The following is a 20,639-nucleotide window of genomic DNA, read 5'->3' on the forward strand; positions in this document are numbered from 1 at the left end:
AGGGATTGGGTAGGCAGATATCCAACAAGGCCCATTCAAGTAACATTAGGCGCAGCAGCAGCTCCCTGTTTCTTCCTAGATTGCCGTCTGGTGCCCCTCTCTGGCTGGAAGTCCTCTTCTGGGAGACTGCATTCCAAGAAACTATACCGTTTCGTCCCAACCTAATAGTGTGGGGTCAGGTATTTTCAGAATAGAACAGAAGGTATCCAGAGCTACCGAATCTCCAAATATATCAGTTTTGCCATTGTGTGAAGATTGTAGACCAAACGGGAATAGCCATTTGAATTTGTACTGTAAGCTGCAGTTAAAGGTCGAACAGGTGGTGCTTTTGGAGAGTGCACCATGACAAATCCTGAAAAATCTGAATCTGATTGCCATTAAAATCCACATTACACAATTTATTAAATATATCCTCTTTTTGATTGTAGTAGTGCAATCTACAAATAACATCTCTCAGGAGCTCCTTGAAGTTTCAGAGCTCTATGCCCTATCAAATGTGATCAGTGTGCCAGGATTGCTACCCAAGATCTCATTAAAATTCTTTGTTAGCATGTTAGCCAAACCTTGTGCTAGTATGTTTCCAGGAATACCATGGATCCATAAGATATTTCTACAACCTGTGAGTCAAGGTTGTCCAGCTGGTGCTGTAGAAGAAGTCCTTTAGCCTGTTTGTGGGCACTGTCTTTTAAGGCCTGTAAGTCCTTTGCCACATGTTCTTATAGGTTTACCAATCTAGTTGTCATCTGAGATAGGTATGCTTGAATGGTAGCCACTTCTTTACAGACTATCTTTGAGCCTCACTTCAAGAAGCTCAAAGTCCTGGTTAGTTAGTAAAGACTAGGAGCTTCATTATGGCTGAGATATTAAAGGGAGCTGCAGATGTCACATCTATTGTGTCACCCATCTGGGACAACACAGATGAGGAAGATCTGGTGACAAAGGTGGCAGGGAGGTTTCCAGAATGACCTAAGATTGACCTGGAGTCTGCAGGAAATGATGGAGATCCTGTTTCCGGTCATATTCCAGAAAAAGGCCTAGATAACCATATACCTCAACATTTGTATAGCTCATGGCATCTTGACAGTAGCATATAAAAGGTATTTGTAAGACCAGTGGTTCCCAAACTTTTTTGAATCTTGCTCTAGAGCATCAAAACTTTTTCATGGCACCCCTAGACCGAATATTTTTTTCGAAGAAGAAATGCAGAATAAATATTTTATTAAGTAAATTGTGTCTATATGTTATGTTTAGGTTCAGTTATGTAGCAATGGGCAGTATTTGTTATGGTTTCTCTCTCTCTCTCTCTCTCATTTTTATTTATATATATATATATATATATATATATATATATATATATACTGTATAAAAGGTATGTATATTATGATTAGAAGCCACGAGCACTGCTTTTGCCTTTTATATTGATATTATTATAGGTGTGTAAGATGGTCAGTACAATCGTGGCCTACAAGCATACATATACATACTATGAAGGGGAAAATCGCTCAGTACATACACACTGAGTGACCTTCACCCGTCCATGCTATTTTTTTTTTCCAGGGTGGAAAAGCAGGACACCATGGAATGCCACCCACCCTGACGCTCATCTGCTGGTAATACTAACAGATGAGTAACTATGGACGGCATTGATGTAGGAGTGCGCATTAGCACTCATCGCCAGGCCATAAACACTGGGCGGCTTTTGAATTGAATGCGGCTCAAAAGGTTAAAGTGAGCAGCTTTCAGCTCAAAATGACATAGTGTGTATGGACCTTTAGAGTGTGGCAAGAATATTCTACAATGATAGATGTAGATGTACTGGGCAGTATATACAGCATGGCCCTTGAGGGAGTGAAGTTGGCCCGGTATAATACCTGCGCGCACCTTCACTTATCTATATCTGTAAATTTGGGAGTATGAAAGTGTTTATGCACATAATCCGTATATGTCCCATGTTTATAAACGGTATATAGACAATATACTAATTATCTGGGAGTGAAAATTAGTGTGTGTGTGTGAGAGAGAGAGAAAGATCTGTAGTTTCATTTTCAATTACCTGTTTGAGAAAAAGAGATTAAGTTTAATGTGCCTCTGTGAGAGAGAAATATGTAGTTTTACTTGCCTTTGTGAGAGAGAAAGACATGTAGATTCACTTGCCTCTGTGAGAGTAAGAGATGTAGTTTCACTCACTGCCAACAGATGGCAGTGTTTCAGAGAAACACAGACACTAATAGAAGACCTATATAGTGTGGCAGAGACAGAATAGCTACATATGAGAGTAATGTGTAGGATCTTGAACAGGTTTTGGTGCAGTAACAGAAGCCAGGTTGTGTGATCTGCAGCACCTGTGTTCTCCTGATATAAGTGTTTCCAAGGCAGACTGCAAATGCTCTTGACGGTGGATTAGCTGCCTAAGTGATAGGCCGGGGTGTAGGCTATGGTAGGGACCACTGAAGCATTTGCAAGAGTCTGTTCCATGCTGTGATTTCCTGTATGCTGCTGCCTGTAGCTATGCTTGCCTGTGGAATTGATTTGGTATGCTGTGACCTGCTTTACAAAATAAAATAAAAAAACTAAATCACATTGTATGATTTTTTAAATAATTAATTTGTATATTCTTGCTGAAAGTAAATATTTCGACAACCAAAAACTCAATAGTTTGTAACATAAACCTGGTTGGCAATTACAGAGGTCAAACATTTCCTGTAGTACTTGGCCAGGTTTGCACACACTGTAGCAGGTATTTTGGCCCAGCTGGGGTTGGCTTACCCCCCAGATGACTCTGATGAGTTAACGTCTGATGTTAGTAAATCATCATACCCCACTTTCCCCTACCTCTAAATAAATTGGAGTCCTAATCTTGTTACCTGGAGAACCTATGTATTCTACTAGTTAAAAAAAAAAATTTAACATTATTACTAAGTACATTAGGCTATTGTAAGGTTTTTATGGAGGAAAAGGTACTGCAACAGTCTCGCTTCCATATGTCTTTGTATTTTTTTTCCCTTCTTTCAGCTCTCTTGCTTGCCATTTTTTTTTTTTCTAGTCCTATTCCAAAAGTGTATGTGCCTTTTGTATCCATGGCGACAGTACACTGTGTACATGTGAAAGAGACATTGTTACTATGGTACTAGCCAGTGTTTCTCGTCATGTACAGAGGATACCACTGGCTGCTGTTGGAGATAGGTTATTTTGCATTTACTCTTGGAACAGGAATAGTTAGGAAGAACCCCTAAATATCTATATTTTATTATTTGTTTTATCCATATAAAAAAAAAAAAAGAAGATGCTTAATTTAATTTTAAGGGTATTGATAAAAAAATGAATTTCAAGTTGCAATATATATGTTAAGCTCTTTTATAAAAGTTTTCTCTATACTATTTCAAAACCTTTCATATAAATATTGGTAGGATTAGTTTATTGCTTTTATTCATCTTTTATCTGTACTTATTTGCTTTATTAATAAGTAAACACCTGTACATACGTTTTATATTCTACATTTTCAAATTGTGACCAAAATGCAAAGAGTATTCTGTTGCGTAAGATGAAATGACTTAAGCTGAAGGAGAGCTGTTGTCAGGCCATAGCTTTGGTTCGTTGTGCCAACTATTATGTTCTTTTAAAAAGCTTCTTAACCTTTTGGCTAACATCACTTGTACTTAAAGTCATTCTCTGAGATGACAAAGCTGCATTAATCAGTGCCAGAAGGCCAGTTGTTGGAAGACTGCTGTGCTGGTACTCTTGGCTAATGTGCCTTCTGGTGTTTGACCACACACAGTTGATGGTCTGGAAACCAGTTGAAGACTGAGTAAGGCACGAGCGCAATCCCTTAAGAATAATTTGATTAGTAGTAGTCTTTGCAAACAAAACCGTGACTAGTTTTGTGACATTTTGACATATACATATGTGCCCTTATGCACTTGTGCTACAGTCATTCCAAACATCCCTCTTCAGAGCAGCAGGTCCCATGCAACTCAAGCTTGTACCAAGTGTCTTTTTCAATTCATGAGACAACACTCATTATTTAGACTAGCAAGCCAAATGCTGCACTTTCTATAGAACAGACGATGAAGCTTGAAGACACTGGGTTCAACCACAGAACAGCCAGAGAATAGTATTTTGTGCTGTTCTGTCATCACAGAATACAAGCTGATGCAACTATTTTGATGGAAAGTTTTTATTAGCTCCAGTTGAGGGGCATACACATAGCAGCAGAAGTGACATGTTCTACTTCGTTAGCCAATTAGAGGATATACATTTTTTAATTTCTATTAGTGTGAGTGTCTATGTTTAAACAAATTGGTCATATCCTTTTGATTTAGTATATTTATCCAAAATACTTTTTATTTACCATAAATCGGGGTGGGGGTGGGGGGGTGGGAGGGGTAATCAATCCTGGATGATATTTCCTATAGTTGGATATACCAGGACCTATTCAACTCCGGCAGTTTATAGCCTGATTTCACCGCTGCAGATTCAGCTCTTTGAAAAGCTGAATCTGTATTGATGAATAATGACACCAAATTTTCTATTTCTGTGTGATTCTGCCTTAAAAGATGTGGATTTAACTGGTAAGCTTGTTATGTAAACCACAAAAGCCGACAAATCTTATTGGCCGCCATGGCGATCTCCAGATCCGATCTAATGGGAGCGGGACTGGACATTAGATCCAGAGGTAAAACACATAGGATATGGTACTTTTCACACGATTTATCGCCCCGATGGGTCATATAGTATAAGTGTATGGGCACCTTTACCATGGATTTCTGTACAAACCTCCTGTTGCTCGAACTGGAATCCAAGTTAAGTGCTTCATGTATACTGCAATTGACTTGCTGAGGTTACTGGTACTGGGATACGGTCGATGGGTCGACCTTAAGATGGTCGACAGTCAGTAATTATATCGTCATTTTTTGAGCCAACATGTATTTCATGCCCTACCATCCACTAGGGCATGGTGGGAGAATAAAGTAGTGTGCCCGAAGCATGGCGAGCGGACGCGGTGCACTAAAACTGTGTCCATGTCGACTGTGTCGACATTCGGGTAATAAAATAGTGAAACCCCCATGCCGACCTTCTGACTGTGGCCCTAACCCATGTCGACATATCGCATGTGTAGACCTAGACACCTGTCGACATTCTGCCATGTCGACCTTCCAGTATGTCGACCTAATGACTGTTGACCATCATTAGGTCGACCCATTGATCCCACCCCCTGGTACTAGCACATGGTAAGTACCAAGCTAATTGAATCTTACCATATGTGTGCATAAAATACCCATTCAGAATATGTTGGTTATTTATGTTTATTAAATCATTTTAAAAAAAATTCTTAACTATTTAAATACCATTAGCCAGGGGTGCTGCTGTCCCCCTGAAGTTGCGAAATTCCGTTTTATTTTTGGGGTCCAGACTTTCCAATGGATTGCTGCGATGACAAGGGAACTCAGCGATTTGTCTGCCTCCTATAGCCCACCTGGCTTTTTAGCTCGCTGTTGGTTATTGTAAAATAGAGGGAACCCAATGTCGTTACCCCTCCCCTTTTTTCCCCATTACCAGCCCAGGCTCACAGGGCTGGAGGTGTGGTATGCGGCAGTCGGGTTTCCGACTGTCATTATACCGACATCGGAATGCCGACTGCTGGTACTCCGAAAAGGGGGTGAGTGAAGAGAAGGGTTCACTGTGCTTGCCAGACTGTGGGCTCATGGCTCGCTGTGCTCCCCACAGGTTCTATTCTCCCTCTATAGGGGTCGTGGACCTCCACGAAGGAGGTTAGCCTCTGTTTATCAGCATCCTAACTGTCTTGAAAAATATATAAACGCTTTCCCTCACATTCATTCTGTCACTTATACCTGTATAATGTCCAAAATGCCACTTTATGAAGATAGCTGATGCGCATAAATAGTAACACTCAGGGTTGCAAAGATCAGGGAGGTATTGTAGGCCAACTCTGTGCACCTATTCTTTTACAGGTTGAGTATCCCTTATCCAAAATGCTCGGGACCAGGAGAATTTTGGATTACGGATTATTCCGTATTTCGGAATATTTTAATATTTCAATGATGTATCTTGAGGTATCTTGCATTTATGTTGTACATCTACATCAAACACCTGAAATAAACACAAATATATTTTATTTGTGCATAAAACAAGGTTTCAAAACATGAAACAAAGTTTGTGTACAATCTCAGGCACTGAATTTAAATGCCAAGCAATCATTGTCTTGCACATATATAATGGCAGTTACATATCATTCCCTCAGTAGTGCTGTTACAGATGTCCCCAGTAAGTTTTTATCCCCCAAAAAAAAAATTTTGTTCACTTTCTGGAATGTCTGGTTTTCGGAATAATTCGGATAATGGGTATTCGGATACGGGATACTCAACCTGTACTTCTGTGTTGCTCACAAAGTGGGAAAAGGTTAGGCCTTTTACAGATGCTGTCAAGACCACCAATATTACATTATTCCATGTACGAGGTTACGTGGTTAACTAATTGTGGGTCCATGGGGCCAGATCTTCATATTTTGTATGTATAAACCTTTTTCCTGTGTCGACTTTTTGCTTTGTGAGGACATTTTAGGGTTGACCTAGACCTAATTACTGTTGGACCCTTTGAGTTTGTACCCCAGCACTGATGATATGTTTACATAGAGCTGGTTGGGTTCACATGAAATGAAAATCCCTTTTATTTTTTGTAACCAGAGATGCCCCACTTTCCTCCTGCAAGTCTTGTATTGTCACAGTAATAAGAAGATACATAATCTGAATGATGGTTGTAGATAAATGAACCAGTTGCCGGTATTGTTCCAGCGGTATAGATCCTGAAGAGCTTTGCATGTGAAGACTGTAAATTAGTTGTGACTTTGGATCAGTAGGGAGTAATCTATTTTAATACTGTTCCCTGACCTGAGGACAGAATTGTAGTGCATTTATTTTGCTGCATTGTCACATCACCGCTCTGTACAGGGCCATGTTACTGCTTTACAGAAACACTGTCCTTTTGGCCCCTGCTGCTGAAGAATTTCAGACCTACAATATTCGATGCATTAGACAGGGCAAGATCCAATGCTATTAATCAGTGCCTGTTGTTCACTCATGGTGTATGGCTAATTAGGGTTCTGTTCAAAGTGAAGAATAGAGAATGTCACTCACATGAGAGATGTTGGGATAAAGGCACAAGGTATTTATGAGACTGGATGGAGTATTATCTGAGAAAAGAGAGAAAAGTAGCATATTATAGTAAAGAGGAATGCGTTGCACATGTATAATGATGTTTTCGTTTCTGTCTGAGTTCTTCCAAGATCAAAAGGGAAAATCAATTTGTCTCACGTGCTAAAATCATTGCAGTAGATGTGAAAGTCACTGAACCATAATTAGCTGTTCCTGTTCTGTATAATTAAGACCCATATGTCAACCCCTTTCTGTGTTTTATTGCATCACAAATTACTTTGACAATTACAAACTTTGACCGTATTTTTTTTTGTCTCAGTTCTTTCCTTGTTTTTAAAATGTTCTTCTTTTTATGCGTACTTTTAAGTGTGAGATGATTCTACAATTCAAATTTAAACATATACAAATCTAGTTTTACTATAGCACCCCCAGCATTATTTCAGCAAGATTCTTGAAGGCACAATCATAGAATCAACAGAAACATTCACTTCCGAATTCTAGCAAGGGAGAGGTCTGGGTGGGTTGGAGGGGTACTGGACTATAGATGACCTAGTAAAAGTTTGCATCATATACTCTTTGCATTACAATTTTCCTGGATTTTAAAATAGAAATTCCCTGTCACTGTGGCCCATTATGTATGAGCACATTGACTTGACTTACAGTACTTAGCATTTAAAGGCCTGTGTCTGTCCCCACTGTACACTGAAACTATACTCCTGCAACTTTCTCTTCTGTACCCTGCAACTGCCCTTATACAAGTGACACACTTGCATCCTGTAACTCCCACCCCTGCATCTTATAAATGCCATCTGTGCAAGTGACACCACCTCACCCTATAGGTGTACCCACCTTCAACTTCGTATCCTGTAACTTGCCTGCCCTTTAACATGACTACCTGCATCCTTTAACTAGCCTCCTTGCACCTTGCAACCAGTGGTGCTGAGAGAGGGGAGATAAGGTACTACTTTCCTGGGCCCAGGTCTGATGGAGCGGCCAAGTGGGACCTCCCTTACCTGGGAGGAGGAGCAGCAGCTGCAGCAGCTCTGCTACCCAGCACATGCTGCTGTGTGCATGGCTGCAGTGTGGCCAGGGAGGTGATTAAAGTGATTTTTTCTGTATTTTATTCTATGGGTGCATGACCAAGCCCCCCACTGTTAGGCCACCCCCCTCCCTCCCCTCCTCCTAAAAAGCACCTAGGCTCCCTATGGCCCTGCTTGTAACTATTCCCCAAGCAAATGCCCCCTTATTTCAAGCATTGCCCCTTCTTGTAATTGCACCCATTTACAACTGCACATTATAACTTCCTTTCCACTGTGTGTCTCACCTCTAAGGAAGAACCGCAGATTCCCCTTCCCTGTAACTGCTGACACCTGAATGACCCCCACAACGAAGGGTGTCCTCAAACATTTTTACTGGGGTCATGCCAGGGCCGGGTTAAGGGGGGTGGGGGGCGTTCCAGGAGGTATGCAAGACCGGGCCTCCCATCTCTTAGGGCCCCCCTGTCCCTGCAGAGGGAGACATGCGGTTATCTCCATCTTTGCACGGCCCGTCCAGGGCCTCCTGCGCGGCACAATGGGAGCGTGGCTTGTTGCTCATACAGAGCTCCTGGACCAGCAGAGCTCTCTGGCAGCAGCAGAGGGAGCTAAAGAGCAGGTGGAGCCCCAGCAGAAGCAGACTCCGGATCTCCTCCTGTCCACTTCTCTTGTGGTTAGTGATGTATTGCGCGTGTGTGTGTATGTATTCTCTCTGTGTGTTTTGTATGCTCTCCGTGGGTCCGTGGGTGTGTGTGTGTGTGTGTGTATGTATGTATGTATGTATGTATGCTGTATGTGTATTATGTGTTTATGAATTGTTGTGTATACAGTACAGGTATATGCTATTACCCAGCCCCCCCCCAGTGTAGGCTATCACCTGGCCCCACCCCAGTGTATGCTATTGCCTGCACCCCAGTCTATGATATTACCTGCCCCCCAGTATATGCTCTCACCTGCCCCACCCCATGTATACTGTTACCTACTCCTCCCCAGTGTAAGTTATTACCTGAAAAAAAAAAAAAATAAGAAACTAAATCTCTGCGCTCCCACTTCGAATGCTACATGGTGCTTGGTAGTATCACCTCATACAAGTAACACACAATGAGAAAAAAGAATGGGAACCCGTGCTTCCTATTGGGGTAGATGATGATGATGATGATATATTGGGGAGATAGTCCTGATTATGAATTCTCCTTCTTAATGGTATTCAGCTGAAGTTCTTAACCTCAGAAGAGAACAGAAAAACATCTCATGGTGCAGAATTAATGCTGGAAAATGAGTGTCAAATTTAGCTAATATTTGCCCATACCATATAAGGGCCTTTCCTAGGCCAAAGAATATAACGTAGATCGGGGGTCACACTTGAAAATCTGTTCCCTATCTTTGATGATTCCTTCCAGTTTCCCTCAGAGATATAAGCGCAGAGGGGAAAAGCTATAACATAAAACATATTTATTCCAAAATACATATATACACACGCAAAACATATGCATGAATAATAAAGCCTGGTACTGTATCTGGCCTTATAACAAAAGGCTAGTTTGAAGCTTATGTGGGGTCAGATGTTGTAACCCATGCGGCCTCCACATAAAGTCTCCAAAAGTATTCCCAAAGCCAAGTTAACATAGGGATCCCAGGTACCTCCAAACCACCAACGCATTTCGACTTATCAGTCTTCCTCAGGGTGTATGCTGTTACTTGCTCTCCCCCTGTGTGTAAATATATATGCATTCATGCATGCTGTGTATGTGTGTGTTGTGTATGAATGCTGTGTGTGTGTGTGTGTGTGTGTGTGTGTGTGTGCATTTATGCTGTGTATGTTATGTATGTATGCTGTGTGCATTTGTTTGTGTGTGTATGAATGCATGCATTTGTGTGTCTGTATGTTATGTGCCTTTTTATGTATGATGTGTGTGTGTGTACGTGTGTTGGTTGTGTGTAAGTATGTTATGAGTGTGTGCATTTGGTGTACATTAGCTTTTTGTTCATGGGCTTTGGGTGTAGGAATACAGTGTTTGTGTGGTTATTTAGTCCTGGTCTTAATCAGCTCTGGGTCCTCTTGGCACACCATGTTGCGTGAGAATCTTCTAGGGTCTGGCTTCTTTTTTGCTTCCATTTTACCAAAAATCAGCACATTCTTCTTGTGCATTCTAGGCGCATTGCGTTTCGACAAAAAATGAACACTCAGACATTAGTAGAGTTGATTGGGACATGCTGCCTCACTCATGCCAGGCATCTTGTGCATGACATATGACTATACATTATATAGGAAGTGAGCCAGTAGAAAGCTCCTATTAACTCATGCCTGCAACATTCCCATAGTTGGCTTCAGCTTCAGGGCTCTCTGGCCTACAAGTTCAATGCCACCGAGATCTTGCAAACACTCAGTGCCTCTGAGGCTAACAGTAGTGCCAGCAACCAGACAAGAACCAGACACCCCTGCTATGAAGAAGAGTAGTAAGCAACCAGACCCTTATTGTGACATGAGGGGGAAAAGGGAAAGTGGACTCTTTTTGTGGGGCACTCTTTGTTTTCTGATTCTGATTTAAAATGTAACTTTTATTTTAGATTATTTAAGATAAGGCGAACATACATGTCAAACAAACAAACATCAACCAGAAAAGGACAAATAACATAAATTCTGCAGTAAGCTTTTAATAATATGCTATGCAGAGTACGTTCTGTACAATAAAGAGATGTGCCTAGCAGAGCTAATTGCTATATCGGCTAGGAATCGTCTGAAGGGTTATTGTAAGTTATTTATGGGGAAAAGATTTCCCTATCTAGACTGTGCTTGCACACTTAATTCAAGAAAAGTTCAAAATATCAAATTTTCACACACAATATATAATGATATTATTATACAGTAGTTGAGAGGATGTACAATTGGATTCTGAGCATTACTGCAAATGTTGGTAAGCTGGCTGCAGGTTGATAAGTTTATAATACCAGGTGTTTTTGGTATGCACTCGGATTTTCATATCACACACACAAAATCCGAGTGCATACCAAAAACACCTGGTATTATAAACTTATCAACCTGCAGCCAGCTTACCAACATTTGCAGTAATGCTCAGAATCCGATTGTACATCCTCTCAACTACTGTATAATAATATCGGTACTTGTTTCCTAGCACGGCCACATATCTTATGGATCGTGTACCTTTAGTTAAGGTGGACCCGATTTCCTTTGAAATCAGGTCTATTTGGCCGGCTAGGACAAAATATCGGGGGCATCGCGTCGGTCGGGACCGTTAACAATGGTCCCGACGCGACCGCCGCGATGCCCGCGATTTCCCCATAGGCTTCAATGTTAAAAAAAAATTTTAACATTGAAATCGTGTCGGAAGAAGGTAAAATATCGGGGGCATCGCGTCGGTCGGGACCATTTACATAGGTCCCGACGCGATGCCCCCGATTTTTACATAGGCTTCAATGTTAAAAGATTTTTTAACATTGAAATCCTGAAAAAATGTGAAAAATGTGAAATGGGCCAATATGACCCATTTCACATTTTAGATGTCCCCGTCGTCACCCCACGATAGACGCCAACCCGAAGCGTGGCGAGCGCAGCGGTGCGCGTCCTCCGACCTTTTCATTCCCCTACTATCCACGTCGGCGTGGAGTTGAGAATAGAATAGTGTGGCGAGCCACCGAGCCCGAAGCGTGGCGAGCGCAGCGAGCCCCGCGAGGGGACGCGGATACCTTCACAGTTATACGCGTCCCCTCGCGGGCTTCACAGGTGTCCGTGGCGACGCGGACACCTGTGAAGTCCGCGAAGGGACGCGTTTACCTGTGAAGGTATCCGCGTCCCCTCGCGGGGCTCGCTGCGCTCGCCACGCTTCGGGCACGGTGGCTCGCTGCGCTCGCCACACTATTCTATTCTCAACTCCACGCCGACGTGGATAGTAGGGGAATGAAAAGGTCGGAGGACGCGCACCGCCGCCCCTCGCGGGCTCGCTGCGCTCGCCACGCTTCGGGTTGGCGTCTATCGTGGGGTGGGGTGTACGCCGTGACATTTGGGGGGGTTGGGAATATTTTACATTGAATCCAATGTAAAATCGGGTCCCAGGGACCCGATTTACATTTAATTAAAAAAAAAAATCGGGTCCAAAATCGGTCGGTCGCGACGATCGCATCGCATTCGACCAAATCGCATGCGATGCGATCGACCCGATTTTTCCGACACGACCACCCCGATGTAAATCGGTGTGGCCGTGCTAGGAAACAAGTACCCTAATATCATTATATATTGTGTGTGAAAATTTGATATTTTGAACTTTTCTTGAATTAAGTGTGCAAGCACAGTCTAGATAGGGAAATCTTTTCCCCATAAATAACTTACAATAACCCTTCAGACGATTCCTAGCCGATATAGCAATTAGCTCTGCTAGGCACATCTCTTTATTGTACGTTCTGATACAGAACTCACTCTGCATAGCATATTATTAAAAGCTCACTGCAGAATTTATGTTATTTGTCCTTTTCTGGTTGATGTTTGTTTGTTTGACATGTATGTTCGCCTTATCTTAAATAATCTAAAATAAAAGTTACATTTTAAATCAGAATCAGAAAACAAAGAGTGCCCCACAAAAAGAGTCCACTTTCCCTTTTCCCCCTCATTGCATACAATCGGACTCAGGGGAGCACCACCAACACACGTAGACCACTTACCCCGCATAGGGACACCACGTCTAATAAAAGTTGGTATCAGGCAACTCAGGCCGAACCCCCACCGGAGTGGCGAAAAGGGTCTCTCTTGACCCAATTCACACTTAGTGGGCAATATCTAGTGAGGCTCTCAAACCCCCCGTTCCCTTATTGTGACATGTATGCAACTGAGAGCACTAGAATTGCAAATATATATATCATGATATGAAACTGCATGTAGGTCATTTGGGGCATCAACAGTGCCGCCCTCGGACCTTCGGTAAATGCACCGTTCACATACCCCTAGCCATGGCCTTGTGTAATAATCCCCACTTGAGGAAACTTAGTTAATTTTTTTTTTTATAGGCAACTATAGACTATATTAGTGGTACCCAAACTTTTTTAATTGCCCTAGAGCAGGCATGCCCATACTATGGCTCTCCAGCTGTTGCGAAACTACACATCCCAGCATGCCTTGCAATCCTTTTACCATTCCTTAATAGCAAAACTGTCAAGGCATGATGGGACTTGTAGTTTCAGAAACATCTGGAGGGCCATGGTTTGGACATGCCTGCCCTAGTGTATCAAATATTATGTACACACAATTTTTTAAAGGCACCCCTAGGCCAAATGAAGTTTAGATAGAAACACAATCTACTTCATTTTTTATTTTATGTCATCCTCATGCCGCGTTCACACAGTGCGTTTCTGACTAGCTTTAGATTCAATTTGGACTATACAGTAAAAATCGAATCGAAATTGAATCATAGAATGGTTTTCAGCTGCATTCAATGCCAATTCAAACCCAATTCACGGCATCGAAATCAAATAGAAAAATAAACTGAAGGCAAGACAGACCTGACCTGTACTGTATAGTCAAAATCAAATGTGTACACTGCACTGCACCATGCGATTCGATCCCGATCGAATAGGAAATGAATCACACTTCTGTATGGGGCTTTAGGTTCAGTTATGTGATGAGGAACTGTCTTCCAGCACTGCCTGTTACATTGACCATAAATAATTTTAATTGGTCCTGAACCACCAACCTAAGATACCCCTGCAAGTGTTCTGAGGCACCCCAAAAGTTTGTTTACCACTGGACTATTGTGTTGTATGTGCCTGTGTTTTAAAGTAATCAATGTATATTTTTGATATAACATACTGTATTAGTCTATGTGCACGTCGGTGCTTTTCATCCCCTTATGCTGCTTGCCATTTTATTCTGCCATTGAGAAGTTAGATGGTCTTATGGTTCCCTGTCTTTTTACCATTAAGATGCATGCAAATAATATTTTCCGCCAATGTGGTGAGGGAATATACAGTGTACAGTAGGTTCTATTTTTAACCTGCAGTGAGTAGGCACTGAGCAGTTTTTACCACTTGCACTGATCTATTGTTTTATTGCCATGTGGTGTTCCCAGTTAGTTCAGTATTCAATGTATTCGACTTATAATGTGTCGGGTTAAATTGTTACTATGTATACTTTAATGTGGCGCCTTTAAAAAAAAAAAGGAAATTAGAATACACATTATAAGCCTGATTCACCAGCTTTTATTCAATTCAATTACATAGCGGGAGAGTGTAAATTCCTGCTCACCACTATGTGGCAACATCCCTGCAAAGATGTAACAGATGTAGCAGGACATATTTGTACGTAGAATTATTAGTATGGCCTTGGTACAGATTTTTTTCCAACTTGGCCACTATACTTGTCGAAGCAGTTGTTTTAAGAGTACACCAATGAATCTATCCCAACATAAATGAAATCCGTGTGAAGCGTCAATTTACAACATTTTTCTGAACTTCATACTGAGATGTTTAGTTCATCAGCAGTATCACTCAGATGTGTCCTGATTCAGACCTTCAGTATGGCACTAATTGTCATCTGTGGTGGACCTGCTGGATCACTGCTCATCCTGAACATCTGTACTGCCATTTCCAAAGGCAGAGCACCAAATACAAACCTTTTTTTCCATGACATGACGTTATCAACGTAGCCCTCGACAAGTAAATAAATTAAATTCAGCTGCTGATGTGCCCTTTCAATACGGCTGTCTGATCACACTTTGCACCTCAATGTTTTACCATGTTTCCATCCACCCACCATCTTACAACTGATATTGGGGCAGTATGATGGATATTAGGTGCAGTCTCAGGGCAATGAGAGGAAGCAGTGGTCTACAAATGTAGCTCTCGTCATTCAGGCAGGGGCTGGCAAAACTTTCCTCATCCGCCAGCTCCCTCCAGGGGGCGCGCGCCCGAGATGCTTGCACTCCCCGTGGTGATGGAGTTCCCCCCAGGTCCTCGCCGCCCCGCTCCGAAGCTTCCCTGAACCCCCCCTCTAACCCTGCTAGTCTCCCTGAAGCTGAGACAGGCAGGGTCCAGGTGCACAGCCACCAAGAGACTGGGACGCGCGTGATACGCACTTGTGTCCCAGTTTAATGGAGTCCCTCTCAGCCGGCTCTCGCCAGTGAGGACGGTTTGGCAAAAGCCGGACCATAATGAGAGGGGCTCCATCTGTACCTCCTCTGGTATGGTGGAAAATTAGGATCAAATAGAGAACATTACATGTGTGAGAGTTCTTGAATCCTTACTTATTGAACCCCCTAATAGATGATGCCAACATTGATACAGATATTCAAAATATGCCATATGACTGTTTCTGCAGGATGCATGCAACTCTCAATAAGCCCCTGTATTTGTAATATATTGCAATTAAACTTTTTATTTTAACACTGTATTGTGACCCTTATATGAGTATGGTAGGAACATTCAACAGTTTCTTACAATTTAAATAGAGATGGTCTCTACCACTATGTTTTAGGTAAATGGTAAGGTAGCATACAAAGATTTCTGGAAATCTAATGTAGTTATGCTGTAAAGAGTCCAGTGCAGTTTTATTCTTGACTGGTCCACTTTAAAGTATGTGTAAAGCTGGCCATACACTAGAACGACCAGCTTACAATTCTGATTGTGTCATGATTTCCCTTGAATTCCCCAGCATACCTGGACTTACGATTTGGGGCATTTTTTTCCCAAATATATTTTATTGGATCTCCAAAAGACAAAAGCAATACATCAGACAATAAAGAGAGTGGTATACAGAGTACTAATGAGGATCAGGAACCATTTTCCATTTTTTTCCATAACAGATAACACTATAAAGGTGAATTAAAGAGTTATCTCCTATTTTAACAGCATTTAAAGTTTCTAAAGGACAGATAGGAGAAAATACCTCTAAGCATTAAACCCAGCGTAGACATAAGACCGTTATAATGTTAAAAATAAAATAAAAACTAACAATAAAATAAAAATGAAGAAAAAGAAACAAATCAATCAAATCAGCAGGAAACAAGGATAGAAAAGACAGGGAGTATGGGATGAAAGGGATAAGATTATAGAAGCAAGTTATTGTTCAGAGACACAATCAGATGGTAATAGGAGTATTTTGTAAGAGTTGAAGGGAGTACCATGAGGTATTTTGAAAGCAGCACTGAATCGCCAGCTTAGTGCGAGAGGGTAAGGTCTGGATAAATGTATTCCAGCAGTTAAATCATTTTGGAGTTGGAGTTGTTTTTTTATGTGACTTGGGGCATTTTTGATGCACAATGTGTTAACGATGTGCTTATGATCCATCGTGTAAACCAGTTGCCACATACGATCGATTATGAGTGCCAGAGGAGGTGGGTTGGGAATGCCCTGGGAACTGTCAGTCAAATGCGGCCAGTCGTACGATCAATTGAAAGACCGATCGCATGTCCAAAAACCAGCTCACGATCTGCACCCAATCACGACTGATCAGACATGCAGCAGGTATGATCTGAGGATCGACCCGCGGGATCGCGAATCGAATGATATACCACATGATGTGCACACAATCTATCGCACAGCCCATCAAAATTGTGCAACTGTACACTATATCATTTTAGTGTATGGCCAGCTTTATGGTTTTCTTCATTTTTCCACTACAAAGTTTGCATTCTCCAAGTTTTGTGAATATGCATATATTCTTTAAAAAAAGCAAATCCAGTTGTTTTTGTTTGCTGCAGCTCAAACCTTTGTCCTTGATCAGGTGTGCTTTTGTCTGACTATTTTATACTGTATCTTCAGCATACTTTTAGAGCTCTCTCTAAAGACTACTCCTTGCAGTGATAAATGGTTGACAGTTATAACTTTAAGAGATAAATTAGAAGTTAATGAGTCATAACAAGAAAAGACGCATTAAACTCATGCACAGAACCATTGGAAAATGTTGATTGATCTTGTTTGTGTTGTTTTTCAGGTGGTGTTAGTGAGATGGAACGAACCTTTTCAAAAGTTGGCAACCTGTGATGCCGATGGAGGAATATTTGTGTGGATTCAGTATGAAGGCAGATGGTCGGTGGAATTGGTCAATGATCGCGGCGCACAGGTGGGCAGTAAATCTGGTATTTTATCTATGCACTTGGTACATAGAAATTAATTTTACTTGATGCAGGTAAACATTTACTTAATTATATGTATTGTAATAAAAAGTTTTTCTATAGTAAATTTAACATGCATATATTGTACATTGACAGTTTTAACAGATAAATGTAGTTAGGCAATGAGAACTAAACCAAAGAAACACTATTATATTTTATTTAGTACTGCAGAATGGCCTACATTTCATTGCTGCATTTTCTGTTAAAAATCTTTCCTATTTTTCTCTTCGTTCAATAAGAAATAATTGGTTGTAGCATTGATATGTAGCCTCTGATTCACATATTCAGTGTTACCAGAGTTCAGTGTTGATTACAGCAGGTAATAAGGAATTGATTTTCTTTTTATTGAAAGAGCAAAAATAAACCCTTTAAAGTAAGGTTACATTGATTACTTTTTCTAGGAGACATTTACACGGCTACACATTTCCATTCTTTGATTACATGGCATCTTATCTGCATGAGGTGACTTTTCAACACCTAATCCTTTTGTAAATTCAAATAAAACCTTTTTTTAATGTAATAACAGTGTTATATCATTTGTATTTAGAGTTCTAACAGATTTCTCATGGAAGGGAGACAAATTATGTAAAGATAGTTTTGATTTTTGATTTCTTAAATCAGTACCAGTGTATGTCAGTTCTGTTTGGAAATGTTTAATTATTTCCTGCAAGTTCCACTCATTTGTGTGATTTAGTAGTCCTTTTTTTGTATTTATTTGTATGGCTATAAAAATGAGGTGGAATTACACAAAACACTGCGCATCCCCACCTGCATAAATCAGTGAAATAACGCAATATTACAGATTTGTATAAAATGAAAACCTTTTTATTAAGGTATAGGTTAAAAATATAGAGATAGATAAATGTATTAGTACAGTGGTTCCTAAACTGTGTGCCTAGGCACCCTGGGGTGCCTCAGGACACTTGCAGGGGTGCCTTAGGTTGGTGGATCAAGATCAATTCATATAATTTATGGTCAATGTGCCAGGCAAAACCAGTGCTTGTGGCTGCCAATCATAATATATGTGGCCAAACAGAAGCAAATTCTGTCCCTCACCAGATAACTGTGACATATAAACACAATGTACTTAATTTAATATTATTTTCCTGAATTTCTCGATAAGAAGCATTTCACCTAGGGGTGCCTTGAAAATATTTTGATGCTGTAGGGTGCCGTGATTAAAAAAAGTTTGGGAACCACAGTGTTAGTATATTCTTTAATCAGTAGTCACCACTTAGGATCTAAGCATAAATCAATTACAGTGTCATTTTCATATAATCTGGGACCTCGCATTGTATTTAATTCACACCATACAAACACCCAGAAGGTGAGCGCAGTACCTCCCCATCTGCAAACCACTTGTAAACAGAGTCTGGACCACTCTAGGTCTGCAGCCCCTTCGCGCACAGGTAACTTTAGCGCTACACCAACCCTGTTCAACCATATTCTTTAATCTAAAAGTAAATTCATAAATACATATATATTTTATCTGTCTAATCCTAATACCGGTATATTGTAATAAGTGCAAAATGCCTCTGCGATTCTATCAGTTTCATGGAGAGCTCAGCCTGTCTCATCCTTAATAGAGGATATAAAAGAAAGAGCTCTCTGTGTGCGAAGCGCACTGACCAACAATTTCCCAGGTTTGTTGCCCCATTTATAATATCTGCTACAGCATTTCCTGTAGGAAAATGTTGTCCTTGTCAAAGAGGATGTTATTCAATGCCGACCGAGCAGCAGCAAGTGCAGCGTAGGTATCAGATTAAAGGGAGGTTTTGTGGAAGGTTTCTAAAGATTCTATCTTTTGCAAAAGGCTTTCAATCTGGCCTACTCTTTGCTTTTTCAGGAACGAACCCAGTTGGATACACTTCCCTCCTCAATAAGCATTTCTGCGCCTCCCATATTGTAAGTTTGGAGACATTAGGGGTCACATTACATGCAATATATCCTTTGGTGGCCTCTTCGAGTTGGGATCTGCAGTAGGGATCGTTAAGCAGGGATTCATTAAAACACCAGGTTTGGATATGTAAGATTGGGGGTCCCAGGGAAAGATCGAGTACAATTGGGGCATGGTCAGACCAGATCATAGGACTTATCGGGCCTCTCGTGCACATTGGAGATGTCTATGATCTAATAATAGTCTATTCTAGAATATGACTAGTGTGGGGGAGAAATTGGTATAGTCTCTCTGTGAGGTGGAGGGCACGCCAAACATCGGACAGCTGGTGAGTGTGGAGCAGTCATCTTACCTTGCATGATGTGCGTTCAGGATGGGAGGGACCAGAGGACACGTCTAGGCGGGGGTCCAAGACCCAGTTCAAGTCTCTCCCGTTCATAGGATTCCTTCCTGGAGAGATGATCTCTTATCGAATATCTTTTCACGGTAAAGTGTAAATATTGACAATGGTGAAAATTTGGTTAGCTAGAGTACATTAAACAAGAAGGCATCTACCCTCCTCCTGGACACTATATCGGACACAGGTAGATGTTTAGCAAAGAGAATTGCCACTCCCTTAGATATGGAATGTGAGTAGTTGCAATAAAAAGTGATGGGGGGAAAAAGTGGTTACTAATTTGGGCGCCGTATCAGAGTGTCGGAAGTGTGTCTCTTGGACTAAAATAATATCAGCTCTCTTGGCATGGAGCGGAGGACCTGAGACCTTTTTTCTGGGACATTAAACCCTCTAGCATTGATTGAGAGTATCCTAAGAGAGGTAGCCATATTGGAGGTAAGAGGTGAATAAAGAGAAAGTTAGAGTACCGGAGCTAGGCGAAAGAAGGTAAAGGCAAAGGGAAGTCAGAGAAGTAGCGAAATAGAAAATCAGAACAACAGCGGGTACACTAGAAAGGACAGCAACCACCAGGGACAGCCGCGGATCTATGCAGGGGTCTCACTGTGAAGCTGACAGTTGGAGCTGCAGGAGGATGGCAAGATGGCTGCCGGGCATCTTGAGGCTCCATCAGCACACCCTGCCAAACTCCTCCGCAAAGGTCCATTTCCCAGCTGAAGGTGAAGGGCAGGGAGCTGGCAGAGGCGTCTGTGGGTCACTGGTTAGAGCAGAGAGCCGATGATGCAGCTCCAGGAGAGTCAGGCCACCCAGGCAGCAAATCAAGGTCCCGGCTTGGAGAAGTCAGGTAGGCCTGACTGATCTGTGGGATGTGCTCCCCAATTCAATGACTTGTACCCAGATGGTAGGGGTAGGCTGCGAAAGGCCAGGGGGGAATACAGGCTGGCTGAGGCAAGACAAAAGGGGAGTCTTGTGCAGAAAGAGCCGTAGCTCTGCTAAACGTGGCTGCTCTCCTCACCAGCCAAGCCACGC

General features: G+C 41.6%; 1 protein-coding gene across 1 annotated transcript in view; it reads left to right on the top strand.

Moving 5' to 3' along the window:
* The window catches only part of TULP4 (TUB like protein 4), a 171,470-nt gene that overhangs the window by 69,229 nt on the left and 81,602 nt on the right, over positions 1–20,639 (top strand). Inside the window, exon 3 of the mRNA XM_083176351.1 lies at positions 17,139–17,267. Coding sequence (XP_083032477.1) covers positions 17,139–17,267 — 129 coding nt within the window. The remainder of the gene's footprint in view (positions 1–17,138; positions 17,268–20,639) is intronic.

Source organism: Crinia signifera, chromosome 3 (assembly GCF_055691185.1).
Source record: "Crinia signifera chromosome 3, ASM5569118v1, whole genome shotgun sequence".
In the NCBI taxonomy this organism is placed as follows: domain Eukaryota; kingdom Metazoa; phylum Chordata; class Amphibia; order Anura; family Myobatrachidae; genus Crinia; species Crinia signifera.